Source organism: Pogoniulus pusillus, chromosome 39 (genome assembly GCF_015220805.1).
Source record: "Pogoniulus pusillus isolate bPogPus1 chromosome 39, bPogPus1.pri, whole genome shotgun sequence".
NCBI classification, from domain to species: domain Eukaryota; kingdom Metazoa; phylum Chordata; class Aves; order Piciformes; family Lybiidae; genus Pogoniulus; species Pogoniulus pusillus.
Genome location: NC_087302.1, coordinates 8,714,054 through 8,734,355, shown reverse-complemented (window position 1 = coordinate 8,734,355; position 20,302 = coordinate 8,714,054). Strand labels below are relative to the sequence as shown.

At 56.4% G+C, this 20,302-nt stretch overlaps 1 protein-coding gene across 2 annotated transcripts in view; it reads left to right on the top strand.

Moving 5' to 3' along the window:
* The window catches only part of ILRUN (inflammation and lipid regulator with UBA-like and NBR1-like domains), a 30,546-nt gene extending 18,319 nt beyond the window's left edge, over positions 1-12,227 (top strand). The window contains exons 4-6 of one of the 2 annotated variants that reach the window (XR_010308782.1): positions 1,598-1,926; positions 8,690-8,926; positions 9,369-12,227. Coding sequence is in view for 1 of the 2 variants with exons in the window: in XM_064173407.1 (XP_064029477.1) it covers positions 1,598-1,926; positions 8,690-8,725 (365 nt within the window). In the remaining variant the exon portion in view is untranslated. Of the gene's footprint in view, positions 1-1,597; positions 1,927-8,689 lie in introns of both variants that reach the window. The other variant, XM_064173407.1, reaches the window with a different exon arrangement.
* Positions 12,228-20,302: the final 8,075 nt, after the last annotated feature.

Here is a 20,302-nt window from a genome sequence, read left to right as displayed (position 1 = left end):
TTTGGGCTGGAAGGGGCCTTAAAGCCCATCTGGTCCAACTCCCCCTGCAGCCAGAGCAGGGTGCTCAGAGGCCCAAGGAACCTGGCCTTGAACGCTGCCAGCATCTCTGGAAGCTGCAGCTTCCCTGAGCAGCCTGTGCCAGCATCCTGTCACCTGCACTGGAGAGAATTTCTTTACACCTCATCTGAGTTGCCTCTTTCAGTTTAAAATCTCATCCTGTCACTACACTCCCTGATGAAGCTTTTCTTGTAGATCCCCTTTAAGTACTGAAAGGTCACCGAAGAGTCTCCCCAGAGCCTTCTCTCCAGGCTGAACATCTCCAGCTCTCTCAGCCTGACCTCACAGCAGAGCCCTTCCAGCTCTCCCAGCACTGCTGTGGCCTCTGGCCCTGCTCCAACAGGTCCTTGTCTGTGCTGTGCTGAGGACTCCAGAGCTGCCCCAGCACTGCATGGAGGGGTCTCAGCAGAGTGGAGCAGAATCTCCTCCCTGCCCCTGCTGCCCAGGCTGCTGGGGATCAGCCCAGCTATGAGTGCTGCTGTTTGGTTTTTCACCCACCAGCACTGCCAAGTTCTTCTCCACAGGGCTGCTCTTCATCGCTTCATTTCCCAGCCTGAATTTATGTGCAAGGTTGCACCTACCCAGGTGCAGGACCTTGCTGCTTAAGAACCAGACAAGAAGTACCTGCTGTCTGCTGCCCCAGGCCACACTGGCAGCAGGAAGGCAGCCCCTTCTGCATTCATGCTTGCAGAGAACCTGGGAATGATTACATGTGACAGGAGGTGCTGTTATTGGATCTGCCGAGAGCAGAGGAGGAGGAGGAGTTGCTGCTGCCCTTGTCGGTTCTCTCTGCAGCAAAACAAAACTGCACATTTAAGGCAGAGCTGGGAAAAAACCTTAGCACAAAAAAAGGCAATGAAGCTTTATCTGGATACATACCAAGAGAGGTGTTTATGTAAATAGGGCAGAGTGTTTGCATGAAGTGTAAGTGAAATGGGAAGTTCAATAATGACCTTATCTGTGTCCTGGAGCAGACCTGCAGGGCCAAGAGCTGCAAACCTGGCTTGCTCTAGCCAGTGTCTCAGGACTTCACCTAGCAGCGTGCTGGGCTGGGTGTCTGATCCACCTGCTGGGAGTGTTTTGGAGCTTGACTGGAGATGTTTTGCAGTGAATTGTTGAAAACATAATTACCTCCTAAGTCGACTTGCTGGTGTCTTAGTAGTGTGCTGAACAAAAGGCCTGCCTGTGCTTTACAGTCAGGAGGGAAGCCTGGCAGCAACAGCTCCTGGTTCTCCTTCCAGTCTCGTGGTGTAAAGTTGCTGAAGCTCTTCTTTTTCCAGTGCATTCTGGTGGTAATCCGCAGTGTCTTGTCACTTTGGGTCCTGTATATCCTTAACTGGTTCCTGTTAGTCAAGGGTGACACTTGCCTGGTTTCCCTGAAAGCTGGGAGCACAAAGGTAGTGTTGGATCAGTGTTTCTCGTGCTTCATACACATGGGTTTTGAACAGTCTCTTCCTGCCACGCCAAGGGGCAGAGTCCTTGTGCTGTTTTTCTCCTCCCTCCATCTGGCTACAGCCCAAGTGTCTCTGTCTTTCCACAGATGTCATCTGGGTGATCCTCAGCGTGGAGGTTGGAGGACTTCTAGGTGTAACACAGCAGCTGTCATCCTTTGAAACAGAGTTCAACACGCAACCGCACCGCAAGGTAGAAGGAAACTTTAACCCCTTCGCCTCCCCACAGAAGAACAGGCAACCAGATGAAAACAACCTAAAAGACCCAGGGGGTTCCGAGCTAGGCACAATCAGCAAAAACACATGGGGGCCTGCTCCTGACCAAATCGAACAAGATCAGAATGGACTCTCACAAAACTCTGTAAACCTCTCCCCCAGCAGTCACTCGAACAACTTGTCGGTAGTGACGTACAGTAAGGTAGGTGCCCTGGGAGAGCAGGAGAATGGCTAGGAGGAGCCTGGCATGTCTGTAACAGCTCCTCCCTACAAACTGCAAACCCTTCCCTTCTGCTTCTGCCAGACCTGCTAAGGAAGGTTTCGAATTTGACTGTCTGACTCTGCCAGCTCCTCATGTCATACTGAAGTATTTCGCCTCTGATAGACTCTACCTGATCCACCTTTTCCTTTGGTTTGGCTTTTCTTTTCTTTTCTTTTCTTTTCTTTTCTTTTCTTTTTATTTTCTTTGCTTCAAGTCCTCCTTAAAAATTCTATAATCTTGTCTGGGTGCTGTAACCATTAGCAGCTGGAGCCTGCTCCAGCTGCATGTGCAAATAAGTCAAAATATCTCTCTAGATGTGCTCCTGAGTTTTACAGAACTTTGAAAAGAGCAAAGATGGCCCCAGCCCAACCCTCGGATTGACCAGAGACCTTCTTTATAGTGGTGTGGGGAGGCTACAGAGCTCAACACTTTGATCCCAGCAGCTGTCAGGAACAGTCGCTCAAAGGACTATTCCTGCCTGTGTCTTGTCTTGTTTATAATTGTAGTTGACTTTTAAATTATCTTTACTTTAAACCTCTCTCCAAAGCTTGCTTGGTGGATGCTATATGAGTCTGAGTGATATTTTGACTGTTTTTATTTGCTTGTGTGTGAAAAATGACTTGCAGGATTATTTACAGTTCAGAATCCACCTGTTAATGCAGCCAGTATGTGTAGGTGTGTACTGTCGTATGTCAAACTAGTTTTGATTTTGGAAACCCTTTTTAAATGCTTTACTGTACTTTAAGCAGGCTGTGTAGGACAATAACACTTGGTTGCTGAATGACTCAATAAAGCCCTAATGTTAGTTCACCTACAGCACTTCAGTTGCTGACTGGATGAATTGCCTGTGCCCTCTCAGGGGAGCATATTTCAATGACCTACATTGCACCAGGGCTGTGCAGTTGTTAGTCTTTTACTGACAGCATGCATGGGGTTACCAGATCCCAGACTACCAATCCCCTTGTGCTCCACACCTCGAAGAGAAATTGCTGCAAGCTGTGTCTGCTCCTGCTTCTAAATCCTGGCTCCTAGGAGGTGCAGGGCATGATGCAAGGTAAAGCCTTTCACTTCTCAGTTCAGATGCAGCCTGAGTGAGCAGAGGCTGGAAGCTGCTGGGTGAGCAGTAGTGTTCCCTTGCTGGCTGTGTTCAGCCACAGCTGCTCTGCACCAGCTTTTCCTCAGGTGCTGCAGGTGGGCAGTGCTGCTCTGCAGCTGCCTGCTGCACACATCCAGCAGCTTGGGGACCGTGTGCTGGGTAGTACAGATGGGAGTCACTTACCAAGGGCAGCTCTGGGAGGCAGTGCACTGCCCTAAGCCTTCCCTAGCTAAACACCTGGAATTTAGGTGGAAAAACTCAGATCCACATGTGATGGTCAGCTTTAGGCTGGAGGTGGCCTCTTTCTTCCCCATGTCTGTTTTGAGTATAGAGCTTGGCAGTCAGTCTGTAGTCAATTTGCACTTGCAGGTGGACAGAGGTGGAACTGCTGATGGATGCAATTGTGAGGAGTTCCAGTGTGGAACCTTGGAATGGGGGACTGGCACTAAGGTGGCCTTCAGCTTTCAGCTAGGTCTTTCTCTCCCTGTACTGCCCCTTCCTAGAGAGAGGAAAGTGGTGTGGGCAGTCTTTACCAAGAGGTAAAGAGTACTAACAACCTGGGTGTAAGAAACTGATACCTCTGAGAGGTGCAAGGGTCAGCTCTGGTGTGGCAGAGAGAAGCCAGAAAGGAGAGTGAAGCACCAGCAGAGGATTTTGCTGCACTGCAGTTAGCTGCTTCAGCTGCTACCCCAGAGCTTCCCAGTACTCTCAGATGCAAGCTGCTGCAGCCCAGCCTCAGGTAGAGGCTAGGAGACCTCTCTCTCTGTTCTGTTGTTGTTTTATTTTAGCTTTTCTATCTGCAGAATATTCTTGGGTGGATTATCTGAGATCACAGCAGAAATTGTGTATGCTGATGGCTTTGGAAAGGCTAACTTGCTCCCTTTTGGATCTGGGTGGAGTAGATGCCATTGGTTGTTGGGGGGGGTTGTCTGTACTGCAGTGTTTCTGTCTGTGATGTAGAGCGAGTTTGCTTCTCTGGAGGCCGTTAGGGGAGGTCTGAAGATCAGAGTCCTGTTCCAGCCTTGTCCCCTGTGCTCAGGACAGGAGGAGTTCTGCCACAGGCTTGCTCCTCACATAGGTGCAGTTCTGTTTGTAATGCACGAGGGTGAGCAGCTTGGACATCTTAGTGCCTGGTCTCCTAAAGCCAGCAGGTGAACCTGCTGGGGCTCTGGCACCACTCCACACCACCTTCCTGCTCTCTGGAAAAGATTTTCTTTCTTCCTGTAGAAAGGACTAATATGGAAGCAGTGTTCCCAGCTGGGGCTCAGAGGAAAGCTTATTGGAGGTGATGCCAGAAGTGTTAAACCACTCCAGCAGCAGATGGGCTTCCAGTACCTGTTAGGATCAGCTCTGGCTGGCCTGTATTCCCCAGGACTCTCACCTGTGCTCTGCTGCTTGAGAGGGCAGAAGGAAACTCTTACACTTCAAGCTGTTGTCTGGTGGTCGAATACTGATGTGAGAGACTTTATTTCAACTTCTGGGAGCAGACAAAATAGTCCTGTGGGTTGAGCACTTGGTTGCACATTAGAATGCCTGGACTTTGTTTGTCTGCTTTGCTATACCCAGCAAATAGACTCAATCCCTGGTTGTGTCTGAACCCCTTTTTGTTGGGAGACAGCAAAGGGGATGAGTAGGGTCTAGTAAAGGTGTTCAGAGGGGGCCGTGTTCCATATTTAGAAGTGATAGAAGCCCTTAAATATTTCATCACCAAGGAGACTTCCTCCTCTCTGCCAGAAGCTCCTGAAGAATCCCAGTCGTGAGATCTTGGAACTCAAGCCAGCATCTGCAGGTGTAAACCATACTGGAAGCTGCCAGACCTTGTCTGTGTTGGTTGTCCCTCTGGTGCAGCTGAGCAGGTGTGACTTGGCCCCTGAAAATCCCCAGTCAGGGTCTGGGTGGCACTGGCAGGCCACCTGCTTCTGGGTGGGATCAGTGTCTCGGTGTGGAGACACTCACAATACTTCCACACAGCAGCCCGGAGCAGGTGGCTTGGATGCCCTGCCCAGGGGAAACAAACTGTCCTAGGAAGAAGGAACCCAAACAAGATGCTGAGTTTCCTCTGGGCAGATCAGATGGAACCTGTGAGATGGTTGAAACGAGCTGAGTGTGATCCCTGTTCTGCTGTAGTGCTGCCTTCCCCGGGTCCTCTCTGTTTCCTTTCTGCAGCACACTGCTGGAGGCTGCAGGTGACGGCTGTGCTGAGGGCACTGCTCTCAGCAGTGTTCAGGCTGCTCCCCGTGCAGTGCTTTGCGTGTGCTCAGAGCTTAGGCTGCATTGCCCAGCTCGGGTGGGGACTGAGCTGCGGTAGAGCTCAGCTGTAGCCGTGCTTGGGTGTTTACTCTCCTCTTTGGCAGTGGCTTTCTCACTGTACTCTCAGGAGAGACCAGGCTACTACAGCTTCCTTCTGTTTACTCACTGCTGTCTCACGGCAACACTGCCAAGGTCACTGCTGCTCCCTGTCGGCTCACAAGATGCAGTCTCACAGTGCCTGGGGAATCGGAGCTGAATTTCTGGAGAGAGGTTTAAATGCCTCCAAAGCTCTAGAGAGTCACAAACTGACATCCAGATTGTACTTACCACCCAGACAGCAACTAAATGTCTCTGTAGCCCTGTCTAGATCCTCCAGAGTGAGGAATTGCTTCTCTGTGCAATGCAGCACAGTGCACATCAGGGCTCTGGTTCTGCAAAGCTTTGCCTGTGCAGGGCAGGTTGCAGGGTCACTGCCACAGACAGGGTGTGCCACAGCTTGTCTGGGGTCAGTCTGTCCTGTTCATTGCTTGGCCTGCTCTGAGAAGCCAAATGAATTAGAAGCATATTTGGAGTAGATGAGATTCAAAGTAGAGCATCTGTGGTTTTCCTGCTGTGTTGCTGCTGCCCACCTTGCTTCACTCTTTGTGGAGCTGGAGGCTAAGCTGTGCTGTTGACAGCATTGTACACCTGAGGGGAGAACAAGCCCCTCTCTGTCCTTCCAGCCCTGGCTTCCCCCCTCTTGAGTGTCAGAGTTGCTGCTGCTTCTAGCTGTGTGCTTCTTCCAAGTCAGGGTACTCCAATCTGCAGATTTTTGGAGTGACTCCAAACTTCTGCTGGAAACAGCTTGGTGCCACCCTGTGTTTGTGGGTAAGGAAGATAGCTCAAAAGTGTTTGTTTCTGTGTAGGAGGGAGGCTGCTTCCATCCCAGTGTCTGGGCTTCACACTGGGTTGGTTACCACAACTGATTTAGAGCAAGGCCGAGAGCAGTGGACGTAGCTGCCACTGCCACGCCGCTGCTCAGTGTCCGCAGGCTGAACTGATGCTGCATGAGCTGGTGTGCTTCTCTCTGTGTTTGGATGCTGCATGTTCACTCAGGCACCAGCAGTCCTTGTGCCTCTGGGACTGTGGGAAACATGAGATCATCTGATTTTAACTTAGCTTTGCTCCACTGCAGGCCAGCAGTGCCCCTGTTGTGTTGCCTCTGCAGACTAAAGCACGCTGATGGTTAAGTGACAAGACCTAAGCTGTTGCATGGTGACTTAATCAGGTACCTGAGCCTGCTCTGCTCCAGCAGCTGTTTGCTCCTAAACCAACCCTACCAGTGGCTGCACTCTGAGAAGCCTCTTAACCTGCTGGTGGTCTTAACTGCCAAGCCACATCTGCACAACGTGCATGGAGTTGGGAAGCAGAGCAGTGCTGTGACCTCTGCTCTGTCTGTGCCCAATTTACCCCAGTTAGGTGAGGGCACCCCACGCCCCTCACAGGCACTCTGGCTGGGAGCAGCCCAGGGGTGGTGAGGAAATGGGCACTTGTAGCCTGGTCTGATGCTGCTCCCAGTGTGCACTGGGAGCAGCCCTGTATTGCTTTTGCAGCTGAGCACCATCAGCCCCTGTCTCTGGAAGTGTACCTGTACTGGTCTGGGCTCAGGACTAGAGCAGAAATAAAGTCAGCTGTTGAAAGCCTGTGTGGTGATGCTTTGTGACAGACTTGCTCAGCCTTCCTGTCCTGCCTGGTGCAGGGCTCTGTGTCTCACAGAGCTCAGTGCTTGCAGAGGCCTCTCACTGCCCAAAGCATCTCAATTTCCTGCTAGAGACCAGAAACACTCCTGTAGAGCCTGTTCTAAGGCACAGCCCCGTTTGCCGTGCCTGGGCGCACGAGCAGCCAGTGTGCTCCCACTGGCAAGTTAGCAGTGGCTTTTTGGAAGGCATTAGAAGAGCTGCAAGTCGATTTGCAAGGCTGCAGCTGAGCTTTGCAGGGAAACAGCTCAGGAGGGAGTTCACCAGCACCAGTGGGGATAATTCTTACCTTGACAGAATTCAGCAGAGCTGCCATCCTGTGCAGAATTAGTTTTGCACATTTGTGATGTAAAATACTGCAGATAGGGTAGCTGCTGCTGGAACTGTCAGCTGCTGGAGGCTGCTGTTTGCACTGCAGCAGTACCAACACCACTGCCTTCTGCACGTTGGCATAGTGTGCTGAGAGCTGCTCTGCAGAGAGCTTGCGTCTCCTGAGGAAGGAGGTTGTTCTCATCCCCACGGGGAGTAAGAACCTCTTGCTCAGGGTTTGATGTTAAACTGAGCCCACACTTGGGCTTCAGGAGGTTTTGTCCCTTACATTTACAGTGGGGTTTGGTTTTCTCAGTTCTCATGCCCACTGGTGAAGCTCATGGGTAATTGCAGTGCAGTGGGGAGTGATGATCCCAGAAGGATCTGGGGCTTTTTCTTCTTGGTGAAACTTGATGACATCAGGAGAAGCTGCTTGTGGTCATGGGTTCTGGGGCTGCTTCTGGAGAGTGAGAAACTCATCCAGGGCTGGCAGCCTGTGCAGTGCGGCCAGTGGTGCAGAGCTTGTTACTGATGCTGGAGCTGGCTGCATTCTGGCTTTAGTTAACACCTGGTTAGTGTCATTGTGCCCCTGTCAGGTGGATGCTGGAGGAGAGAGTATCTGAAGGTGCAGAGGCTTTCCCTGAGCTCAAGCATCATGGGCTCTGCCCAGGAAGGGGCCAGTGAAGTGCTCTCATCTCTGGCTTGAGCTGCAGGCTCTGGGCTCTACCCAGCCATGATGTTCACTCTCTTGCCATGTGGAGCTGCAGGTGTTCTGGCTTAGGGCACACAAATCAAACCAGGGAGATGCAGGAGTGGCACCAGGCATGCTGTGCTGAGCCCAGCAGAGAGGCAGGCAGCTGGCAGCAGCTGGAGTTAGCTCTGGGCACTGCTGCAGGCAGACGAAGCTGGTTCTGGCCAGTGTCTGTGCAGGGGACAGACAGCAAACGCTGGGTTTGGAGCTTAGCTCCTCAGGTCCTGCTGCTGTGCCCTTTGCCATCAGTGTCCTGGCTTGCAGCTGCTGTGGCACCTGCAGGAGTGTTCTGCTGTGGTGCAGAGCACAGGAGGTATTCTGGGGCTCAGTGACATGTAGCTGTTACCCAGCCTGGAGAACACCTGGAGCAGGTAAGTGGAAGGCATCTGAGCCCTCTGGGACAGAAGTTCTCAGTGCTGCAGCCTGCTGGAGGAGTGGTTTGCAAGGCTGGCAGCAGAGGTGCCCACGCTGGTGGGCCAAGGGCTGGGTGCTGGGTGTAAGAGGTCACTGCTTGGTCTCGTTCCTTGCCTCTTGACATTGACGTCTCCAACTTTCTTGCAGGGTTTCCATGGTCCTTACCCCTTCGGACAGTCTTAAAACACAAACACAAAATGGGTGTCAGCAAGAGGAGAACTGAAGGAGGAGCTGACTGTGGGGGCAGGGCAGGGGGCTCCACGTGTGGCCCCCACTCCTCTGCCTCCGTGTTCTGCATAAAGAAGAGAAAACAAACAAATCCAAAAGCTCAGTGAGCAGAGACTTAGCTGTTTCCAGAGAAGAATCCAACGCTGAGTGTGCTGTGTGAGTGCTGCTGTGTGCATCCCCCCGGCTGCCCCCCCCCCCCAGGTCACCCTCACGCCATTAGGTAACTTCTAAAGAGGAGTTTGAAAAGCGAAAAAGCCATCTCGAGAAAATAATCATCCCCGGACTGCTTTGCCTGCAGAGCAGTTCCCTTTGAGCAGCTGCTTTGGTCTCTGTCTCCTGACCAGGTTTCCCCTGGGGCAGTGTTTGTGTGGCACTGTCATTGCTCTGCCTGCTTCCTGACAGGCGTCTGCTCAGCTTGGCATCCCCTGGGCTTTGTGCAGCAGCCGCTTTGGGGCAGACCTTTTCTAAATGCCAGGTTAGGTCTGCACCCAGCTCTGTTTTTCATGTCATCTGCTTTCGGTTGCCAACTTTTTAATCCTTTCTTCTTTGTTTTTCCCCTTTGGTTTGGGTGGTGTTTGTCTGCATGTGCTGAAACCAGGTCCTGGCATCACAGGTGAAGAGAAAGGCTCCTGGGACTTGCAGGGTAACATGGAGGGTGCCTTTGCCTCCCCCTTGCGCGTGAAGTAGTCAGGGGCACCCACACTGACACCAAACGGAGCTGCTGGGCTTCAGACCTGTCCTGTATGCTCAGCGCTCTGAAGCTGCCTTGCTGCTCACCCTTCCCTGTCCAGTAGCTGTGCCTAGAGCAAGCAAATGTCTCGGGCCTGTGCCAAGAGGAAACTCTCTTCCTGTGGCTGTGATTCACTTGGTTGTAGTTGCAAAGCTTTACAGAAGTTCTTTCAATGTTGAGTCTCCCACCCCTCTCCTGCAGAGCACAAATTTGCACTCGTGTCTCTGTGCCAGCAGCTGGTGACCAGGCCGATTGCAGCTGGGGATGCAGAGCAGGCACCAGCAGCTGGGCTCTGCACTCACCTGCTCTTCATTCACCTGTCTCCCCCTGGCCTGTAGCTCTGGTGAGGCTCTCACCTTCTGAAGGGGCTCTCCAGGGCTTGGGGCTAGAGGAGGAATCACTTCTCTAAAGACTTGGAGTGCTCTGCTGCTCCTCCAGTTGTGGACTTGGAGGTGCAGTGTGAGGGGAGGGAGAGTGGCCCCCAGCGCTGTGGTGGTTTGCAGTGCTGTGTCACCAGCACCGCCGCTGCTGGGGAGCAAGGTGAGAGGCCTCTCGCAGGGGTGGTCAGGGCTGTAACAGAGCAGCATGCAGAGCTCCCACGGCCACCTTCCAGATCTGCCAGTGAAGGCTCAGGTTCTCCTTGCTGGAGCAGAGTGCAGGCTCTGGCTGCCTAGTGCTTGCTCTCTGCTCCTGACAGGTTGGGTTTGGGGATTCATTTTCACTGCAGCTGCCAAGGACTCTTGGTACATAGGGGAGGATCTTGTAGAGTGCAGAAGTGGTTCCTGTGTCCAGCAGAGGAGGGACAGGGTGACAGTTTCTCGTCCGTGTTTCAGGTGGTCAGTGGCAAAGGTCACTGCTGTCCGAAGTCTGCCTTCAAAGATCAGTTTGTGGTGAGAAGAAAGTTCAGTGTGAAAAGTGCTGGGCAGAAGAGACCCTGCAGCCGTTTACACTTAGGGTGTGGCAAGACTCTGGCTCAGCAGAGTGAAGCCCTGGAAGGTGGTGCTGCACCTCTCAGTGCAGCTGTAGGGGGTCCTTGTCCCGTGTCATCGTTTAGCCTCCTCTCATCATCCAGTCTGCGGAGCGTGGGCAGTTGGGTTCCATCTTTGCCTTTGCTCCTTCCTTCCCAAGCAGGCAGCCTGTGTGGCAAGCCCTGGAGGCGTGACCCTGCCCATCACAGCTCTTGCAGCCCTGCCACCTCCCTTCTGGAGCTCTCGGTGGCTGGAGGCTGCACTTTGTCCAAGGGTTGAGGGGATTCCATATCTTCATCAGCTGTGTAGTGAAGGGGGAAAGGTCAGCTCTGAGTCTGCTGCTGCAGGCTTTGCTCCCTGTCAGCCACAGTGACCCCTGGTCCCCCCACACTGCCTTCTGCTGCCAGCCACGTGTGCCCCTGTGCCATGGCTGCCACCGTGTGTCACTCTGCTCCTCCTAAGGCTGAATTCTTCTCCTGCACAAGCCCGTTGCATGCCCCCCAGCAGTCCTCTGCTGTCTCGCTCAGGAGGCAGAACTTGTTCTGCACAGGCTTGAGCCTTTTCAGTCCCTGCAGTCGCTGTGACAGGGCCAGCCCCGAGTCGCTGCCGAGCCCCCAGCCCCCTGCTGCTCCCACCTCAGGTAGCTCCAGGCTGTGGGAATGGTCTCTGGAAAGGATGATGGGGAGCTGTGAGGGTTGGGGCTGCCACCCTGGCTGTGGCAGGGGGCAGTGTTTGAGCTGGGGTCACTCTCGAGTGAAAGCTGTCCCGCAGAGGCCAGAGGTGGTTTCAGCTCCTCAGAGCTCGGTGCTGCTGCCAGCCCTCACATTGCTCTCTCTTAGGTTTCCAGCCTTTAGGGGCATTTGAGGTGCATTTGGCAAAGCTCTTTCCAGGTGACTTCAGGGCACTGATTTGGTTTCCATAGGGCAGAAGCATTCAGACTCCCCAAGTCAGAAAGCAAATGGCCTGGGGGAGCCTGGGGCCTGTGTGACTGCTCAGATGGTGCAGTCCATGGGGCACAGACACAGCTCAGGTCTGTGAGGAAGCCTCACCAGACTGAGACTGGGGAACCAGGCAAGAGGCTGCTGGTCCTGTCTGGGGAGGGGTGGGGTTGCTGCCCACTGGTACCAGAGGGTGCAAGTGCCAGGCTGCAGCTGGCTCCAGTGTAACAGCCATGGTCTAGAAGTCCGAGGGAAAGGGAGATTCTTGTTAACCCCCAGCCCTCCCAGAGGGAAGAGCAAGGGTAGAACATCTTGGATGGTCTCTGCACAGACCTGCCCCAGCGTGAGCCACCTGGGACCTGTCCTGTCACTGACACAAACCCAGCAGGCAGCCCAGGTCCCCTCTTGGCCCAGGCGGACCACCCCACAATACCCACTGGGGCTACCCCAAAGCTGGCAGTGCCACGTGAGGAGATGAGGGGAGCTGGAGTCTGCTGCCCACATCTTGGAGAGCACTGGAGCCCCCTTCCAGGGTGTGGGAGTTGCAAGTCCCCCTCCCAGGGCTCGGTGGGGTTGGGCAATGGCTGCTGCCCCACGTCTGTGGCTGCTGTGTGCTGCTCCATTGCTGCTGCTGCGTGTGCATGAGTGGCTGCAGCCTGTGCTCTCCCCGGGACAGTGCCTGTGTGGAGCAGGGAGAGGTTGCCTCACCGAGCCTGGGAGGAGTCCTGTGGTAGCACATCGGGGGGTGAAAATGCGAGGAGGCTTTTTCCTTAATGTATAAATGAATATTTGTATGATTAAATTAACACTGAAAACCCAAACAGAGTTGTGTAGCTGCTGAGAGTTTCATTGGAGCGGCCAAAGCTCTGAGCCTGCAACTGGCCACACCTAGCTGGCTCCTGGCCCCAGGGGCTCCCAGGCACCGAGGCAGTGTCCCTGAGCCCACTACATCTCTGCTTAGCCAAAGCACCCGAAGGACAAGCTCTCTGTGTTGGGTTCCTCTGCAGCCTGGGCAGATGTGTATAGAGCTGGCTGAGAGGTGACCCTGGTCTGGGTCTTGAGGAGAGCCTGGGAAGAAATGGATCTGTTAGGAGGATTCCCACCGGGGCTGCGTGGTGCCCACGCACCTGGGCAGCAGTGGCCCTCCTCAGGAGGTCACTGCAGCATCGTTCTGTGTCTTCTGTCTGCACCAGTCCCCGGCCAGTGTGTGTGAGGGGATGGAGCTCAGCACCTTCTCAGCACCATGCTGCCAGCACCTTCCATCTGTTGTCGGGGCCAAAGCAGGAGGAGAAGGTGCAGGTGTAAGGAGTGGGAGTCTGCTTTGGGTCATCTTCATCCGGGGCTAGGCAGCACAAAGCCAGGCTGCAGCTGCGGCCTGAAATGCTCCTCGTGTGGCTTATTAACATCCTGTTTGCTCAGCCTGGCACGGCCATGCCTCAGACTTCAAACAGCAGCAGCTCAGCCCTGCCCTGCCGTGAGCCTCAGGGAACCAGGAGAGGAGTTTTGAAGGAAGTTTGGGTTTCCCCTTCCCCCTCCCTCCGTTTCCTCTTTTTCCACTCTCCCTTTCTCTTGTCTCCCACAACACACGCGAGCCACAGAGACATGCACGTACAGACAGACACAGATGTGCACACAGACAGACACAGAGGCGTGCACCGACACAGACAGGCATGCACCGACGCACCGGCACAGACAGGCGTGCACTGGCAGGTGTGCACCGACACAGGCATGCACCGACAGGCATGCACCGGCACAGACAGGCGTGCACCGACAGGCACGCACTGACAAACAGGCATGCACTGACAGACAGGCGTGCACCGGCAGGCGTGCACCGACACACACTGCACACAGGCACACAGATGTGTGCACAGACGCACACAGAGACACACAGATGTGTGCACAGACAGACACACACAGAGACACACAGACGTGCACAGACACACTGACACGCACACAGACATGCAGAGATGCACAGATGTGCACAGACACTGACAGGTGCACACACAGGCACACACACTGACACATGCACAGACACACTGACAGGCACACAGGCGGACACGCGCAGAGGCGCACGGACGCGTGTGCGCACAGACCTGCACACACAGACGTGTGCACAGACACACAGACACACGCAGAGACAGACACGTGCACCTCTACGCCTGCCTTTCCCCTGGGCTCCTGAGCATCGCTGGGGGAGCACAGGAGGCTCTCCAGTGGGCACTTTGCTGGTCACCTCGGGCTGATGCCATTTCCCAGGCCAGGCCTGGCCCCTCAGAACACCCAGCCCAAAGGTTTGCCTGTGTGAACTCTCCTGGAGCAGCGCACCTGAGGCCGTTCCTTTGCTTACCTCTGACGGTCCCTAATCCCCGTACATGAAGCCTCCCTCCGCATGTGCTGGGTTTGATTTGGAGCAGCCTTCAGCTGCTCTTTGACCCTGCTGGGACAGGTCCTGCCTGTGCCTACAGCTGTTTGGGTTGTGCCTTGAGAAGAACGCACCCCTTGAGCTGCGGCTGCTCAGGGCTGTGCTGAGGGCTGCTCTGTTTGGGTAGGTTGGCACTGCCTCCCCCTGCGCTGCCCAGCTCTCATGTGCTGACTTATTTGCTTGAAGGGATCTGTTTGTCTTCAGGGCTGCAACCTGTCACAGTTTGCCGGGACAGGACAATGCCCTCACACCTCCCAGTGCTTGTCTCCTGAGCAGGGCAAATAACTCGAGGGGCTGGGATGGAGGTGGTCCCAGCACCCTGGTGCCCATGCAGAGCCTGGGTGTGGTGCAGGGTGGCAAGGCTGGAGGCAAAGGCAAAGGGCAGCTGAGCTGCCTCGTTTGCTTTTGCTGCCTGTTTGTGCTGTAGGGAGCCCTTAGGAGCTGCAGAAGCTGCTCTGCTGTGGAGCACCTCCTGTGCTGCTGCACTCCATGCAGTGCTGCTGGGGCAGCTGGGAGGGGGGGCAGTTAGGTGAGGGAGTTGTGCTGGGTAGTGCCCAGGACTAAACAACAAGGGGATCCCTGGAGGTCCCTTCCAGCCTGGCTTTGAATACCTCTGGAGGTGTATCCATGACCTTCCTGGGCTCCATGTTCCAGTGGATGTGCTCCAAAACCTGCACAGAATCCCCACATGTCCTTGTGCCCGCAGGCATGGGCTCCAGCCAGCTCCTTGCCTGTCAGTGGCACTGCCTGGGAGCAAAGGAGGGCAGGGGTTGTGAGTTGGGTTTTTTCCACTTGTCTGTTCTGTCTCCTGGCACACAGCAAGACATCAAGGGAGGGATTTGCTCTCTTCACCTCTTCCTCCCTCTGCTCTCCCTTCTCCACAGATCCTTCGGGACTGTGCAGTGATTGTGAGCAACCCACAAGGGAAAGCAGGGCCCGTTGGGGTGGGGGCCCATGGGGCAGGAGGGTGGCATCTGTGGGTACAGTACCGGGGGCAGGATCTGGTTTAGTACAGCCTTTGGAAGCTTTTGCCAGCCTGTCATCTGCCAGCGAGCTCTGCCTTGGCCAGAGCATGCCTGGCTGGGCAGAATTCCTGCAGGGAATCAACCTCCAGTGTCTCCTGCCCATTCACAGACCAGCCGAGCTGCAGGAGCAGCAGGGAGCAGGTGGCACATGGCACTCGCAGGTAAGGGCCAGCCCGTGGGGTGCTCCTCTCGCCGACAGCCTCTGTCCACAGCCTCCCGGTCTGGGCAGCCAGGAGTGGAGCAGGGTCATGGGGGGTTGTCCCTGGGGATGTCCTGCAGAGACACCCGGGCTGCTGCCTGTGGTGTCCCCGTAGCAATCTCCCTTTGTTGACTCAAGGCTCCTGCTTCCCAGCTGCTGCTCTGGAGCTGCTGTGGGCTGAGCAGTGTGAGTCAGGGCTGAGTGCTGTGCCCCCACCCCTTGCCCTCTCCCTGCCAGGGCACAGCCAGTGACAGTGATGCTGAGGATGGTGACAGCCAGAGGTGGTGATGCTCCCGGCTGCGGTGCTTCACCCCTGGCTGCCGCAAGGTGCCTGGCCAGGAGGCTGAGCTGCTCCATTCCCAGTGGGGTTGGAGCTCTGTGGTTTGTGGGCGAGAGAGGCCGAGGTAAGGGGTCCTGAGCCCTCCTGCCAGCTCTGCAGATGTGGGACTGTCTCCAGGATTTATGAGCAGCTGAGGGCCCTGGGGCTGGAGAAGAGGAGGCTGAGAGGAAACCTCACTGCTCTCTGCAACACCCTGGAAGGAGGCTGGAGCCAGGTGGAGTCTCCCAAGGAATAAACGACAGGACAAGAGGAAATGCCCTTGAGTTGTGCCAGCAGAGGTTTCAGTTAGACAGGAGGATGAATTTCTTCCCCTCGTGGGTTTATCAAGCCTGGCCCAGGCTGCCCGGGGCAGTGGTGGAGTCCCCATGCCTGCAGGGGTTCCAAAGCCATGCTGAGGGCCATGGCTCAGTGGGCACCTGGCAGTGCTGGGGCAGGCTGGACTCGACGGTTTTAAAGGTCTCTCGCACAGCAGCAGAGCTCCTGTGCCTTTTGTCCTTGCTCCCCAGGGTTGTGACTCATCTCTGCTGTCATCACCAAGCAGCTTCTCCACCTGTGAGGTAGGAATGAATGCCCTGAGTAGGCATGGGCTGTGTGTCCTCTGCTGGACAGGCTGCTTCTGCCTCGGCTGCAGTGCGTGGTAAGAGCTGAAGGGCATCTCCCCAGCTTTGGGCTGCGCAGGTGGCACCGTGTCCCGTGGGCAGCCGAGCCGAAGGCGCCTGGAGATGTTCTTCCTGAGCAAGGCTCGCTAGGGAAGGGCCTGGCCTGGAGCGGTGCCCAGCAGAGGGAGCTGAGGTCGCTCCTTGCTGGCAGAGCTGTCCCGATCCGGTGGCTGTGGCTTTCCGAGGCTCGGGGACCTGCTGGTGACGGTGGCAGGCCAGGCATGAGCTGTGTCCTCACGCACCTCCTGGGCAGCTGCCACCCTGCGCGGACCCCGGCGGGGCGGCACAGTGTCCCTGTCCTGTCGCTGTCACCGCGGGGCGGGGGCGATGCTGCTGAGCGGGGACAGTGTGGGCAGGACCTCTCCGGGGCTGAAACGCCTTAAAGCCGGAGAGATCCCACCAGTGGGGATGGGGAAGGTGTCTGAGCACCGGTGGGTCCCTGTTGGGTTTGGGGGGTGCTCTGCTGCTGGGGAGCAAAGTGAGGCTGCTCAGCGCAGCCTGGAGTCCAGCGCTGCCCAGGAGTGGCTGCCCGGGTGGGCTGAGAGTTCCCTGCTGGGGCCCTGCGCCTGTCCTGCGCTGCTGGGGACAGTGATTCTGCTGCCCAGGACCCTGCCCTCCCTCTCCCTCCACCAGGATGAAGCAGCAGGTCCTGTCCCCTGTGCCTCTTCGGAGGCCCTTTCCCACCTCACCCATGTTCCCCCCCGCAGCAGTGAGGAGTGGGGAGCTCTGCGCTGCTCTCACTGCCTGCCCCAGAGGCATGTGTGGGGACACCCAGCCCCAGCCCCGGGGTGTGCCAGCCCCGGGGTGTGCCAGCCCTTGTTCCAGTGAAGCCATTCTGCAGAAGGGGGATCTCAGTCTCTCTTGAGGCAGAGCTGGCGATGCAGCCGGTGAGGAGCAGCCCGGGCTTGGCACGGTCTGTGCCCACGGAGTGGGCAAGGCTGGCCCTCCAGGGGCAAAGCCCAGCAAGAAGCTCCCTTCCTCGTTATCTAATCTGCCTCTGTTTCCCTCCTGCCTGTTTACTGTGCCTTGGTTTCCTCAATTAATTCTGACAGCTGCAGGCTGGGCCCTGACGTCAGCTGCGGTGCAGAGCCCCAAAGCCCTGCCTGGTGTCGGATGGGACTCTGCTAGGTGACCCAGCAGAGCCTGCTGGGACCTTAAATGTCTCTTGTAGGTGACAGTGAAAGGTACTCATGGACCAGCACTGCTGAGCTGGCAGCAGAGGGTCTTGGTCCCCAGCAAGGCTCCAGGGATGTCCCTGCCCATGCTCTTGGGGCTCCTGCACCCATCGCACTGGGTGCTGCTCTGGTGGGTGCTGTTAGCAACCAGGATCAGTGTTCGGCTGGACTTGGCACAAAAGTGTTGTGTACCTGTGGCCAGCTGGGCAGCAAGCAGGTGGGGCTTGGGCAGTGCCAGGCTCATCCTTTCTCCCTCCTGTCCCCGGCAAAGGTTTCATGCCACAATTCCAAAACCTCTCCGTGGTGGGCAGTCAATGTGCGATGCCCTCTTCCTCCTCCCTGGTGTCCCTCCTCTGCTCCCCCGAGCTTGGCAGCAGCCCCAAAGCATCCCTGCGGGTGGAGGGAGGAGGACAAACTCCTCAAACACAGCTTTGCAGCATCCCAGTTTGTCCCTCGGGGAGGGACTCAACGCTCCACACCCAAGAAGGGTCCTGGGGCAGGCCTGGCTGCTGCGCCTCGCCCACAGGGTGCAGGCTGGGAGGAAGCAGCAGCGGTGCCCAGGGAGCAGGTTTGTCAGAATTTTAAAGGGATCTGGACAAATAGTGATAAGGAAATGATTATTTGAAGAGCAAACAGAGGAGAACTGCTAAATGCACTTTTTTCTGCACTCTGCAGGTGCAGGTGAGGGCTGATGTTGAGTCCTGGGAGTGGGTCCCTGCAGGGGCTGGATCTTAGAGCTCAGCCTTGGCTGAGCAGGAGGAGCCAGCCCTGGGGTGAGCAGCAAGGGGAAGCCTGAGGCAATCTGGCATGAGCCTCGCCATGGCAGTTCCACTTCATCCCACTGGGAAAGAAGTTTTGTGGGAGTCATCTGAAAATGCCAACCCTCAGGTAAGCCCTCGTGAGAGACTCAGGGTGTCACAGCCCAGTGCTGGCCCCTGGGGCCTTGGGTCAGGGCCAGGCTGTGCAAAGGGGTGGCTCATTGTGTGGACGCTGCAGGCTGTTGCCTGCACCTGCTGGCTTTGGCTAGAGGGAGAGAGCAGCCTTAACCTGCTGCTGTGCCAGGCAATCTCTTCAGAGTGGAGATGCACCTCCAGCATGGTGCTCAGGGTCCTGCTCAGGTTGCATTGGCTGTGTCTGGAGGCCATCCCTGCCCTGACTGGGAGAGCCATTCCCCATTCCCTGCTCTGTGTAGGATGCTGGGGGGAATCTCCACTCCCCTCTCCAGGGCGTGGAGATGCCACCCCTGCCTTCGGGGCTGTGGCTGTCAGTGCTGGGCCTGTTTCAAAGGGCAGCAGGTTCCCATCCTTCCCCCCATGGCTTTTTTCATCAGCTTTTGGTTGGGGATTAGGCACCTGTTGACAGAACAAACATTTTGCTGCCCTGAGAATCCACCACTGAGGAGCGGAGCAGTGCCCTCGCTCTGCCAGTGCCCCGAGCCAGCCAGGCTGGGCTTGGGGCTGGGACACCTCTCCATGGGGAAGGCAGAGCCATTCTGGGTCACATTCTGCACTGGGGCTGGAGCCTGGCTCCAGCATTCTACTCTCTCACCATGTTTTAATCTCTTCCTGCTTCAGTGCCCATCCCATGAAAGCAGGGATGCCACCAAGGAATGGCCCCGGTGGGGCTTTGGTGTGTGCCAGCAGCCCAAGGTCTGCAGAGAGTTCCATGGCTCACAGCATCAGTCTCAGCTTTGTTCTCCCCAGGCCAGGCTCTGGGAATGGTGGTGCAGAGGCTGGTGAGGTGCCCCTGGCCATGAACGTCTCCTGGCTGCTCATTTGCTGGGGAAGAGCAAACTCAGGGAGTCCCAACGGTGAGGACTGGCAGGGATCTCCGGAGATCGCCAAGTCCAGCCCCAGCTAGAGCAGCCACCGGGAGTGAACCACACAGGAGCACATCCAGGTGGGTTTTGAAAGCCTGCAGAGGTGGAGACTCCACAACCTCTCTGTGCAGCCTGCTCCAGGGCTCTGCCACCCCCAAAGTGAAGATGTTTTTCCTTACTTCTCTGAGCTTCAAGGCCAGCCCAGTGCCTCGTGAAGGTTGAACACTGCTCTACCTCCTTGTCCCCAAGCACAGGTCCTCATCTGGGGTCCTGCCCTCTTCCGGCATCGCTTCTTGGCTGCCCAAGGCCCCACATTCTGGTCCCTGCTGAGCCCCCGGGAGAAGGATGCCTGCCCTGGGTGATGCTCCCTGGGAACACCACATCCCCTTGGAGCTGTGTGACTCAGGGCTGAGTCACTGCTGGCTCTGCTGCATCCCTGCACCTCCAGCCTGCCCCCAGCCCTGCTGCTTGCTCTCTATTCCCACTTGGGGACCAGGAGTGTGACACTGTCACTCCAGACCCACAGCTCCATGAGATGCCATGGGATGTGGAGCAGCTGTGTCCCTCAGAGGGTCTCAGCCTCTGCATCTAGGGGGGCACAGAGGAGTCCTCCCCACTCTGCTGCCCTGGCAGCTGCAAACCCAACTTAGCAGGATTGGGACTTTCTGATCCCAAGAGGAATGGGAAGGAGGTGGCTCTGGTCCCTGCATTCCCTCTCCATCCTCCATCTCCTGCTTTGATCTGAGACTGTGCCAAGTGTGAGGTCTGGGATTGTTGCTCAGAGACTTTGCCCTGGGACAAACCCTTCTGCAGGTTCTCCTGGGATGGAAGGTGCAGGGCCAAAGGGGAGGCTGCAGGCAAGAGCCTCTGTGCTCTGCAGGGCACTGAGTGCTGCCCTGCCCCTCCTGGGCTTGGAGACCATTGGAGCTGCTCGTGCCACCTGCTCCCACCCAGGAGGGGTTTCCCTGCCCCAGCAGCTCCCCACGGCCCCTGCTCCGTGGGGCCGTTATGCCCAAGGATCGCTTTGCCTGCGGGGAGAGCCCAGCAGCAGAAGAATGAATTTGCATTTCTTAATGGCAGGCAGTGTGGGAAAACAAAGCCAGCGAGGGCTGCGCTGCCGCTCGGCCCGCAGCGGGGCTGTGTGAAAAGACAACATCCCGAGGGCTGGCACAGGGCCATGCCCGTCTCACCTGGCTGCCTGTGAGCGCTGGGAACTGCCACCACCGAACGGCCCCGAGCCCTTACCACGAGGAGGGG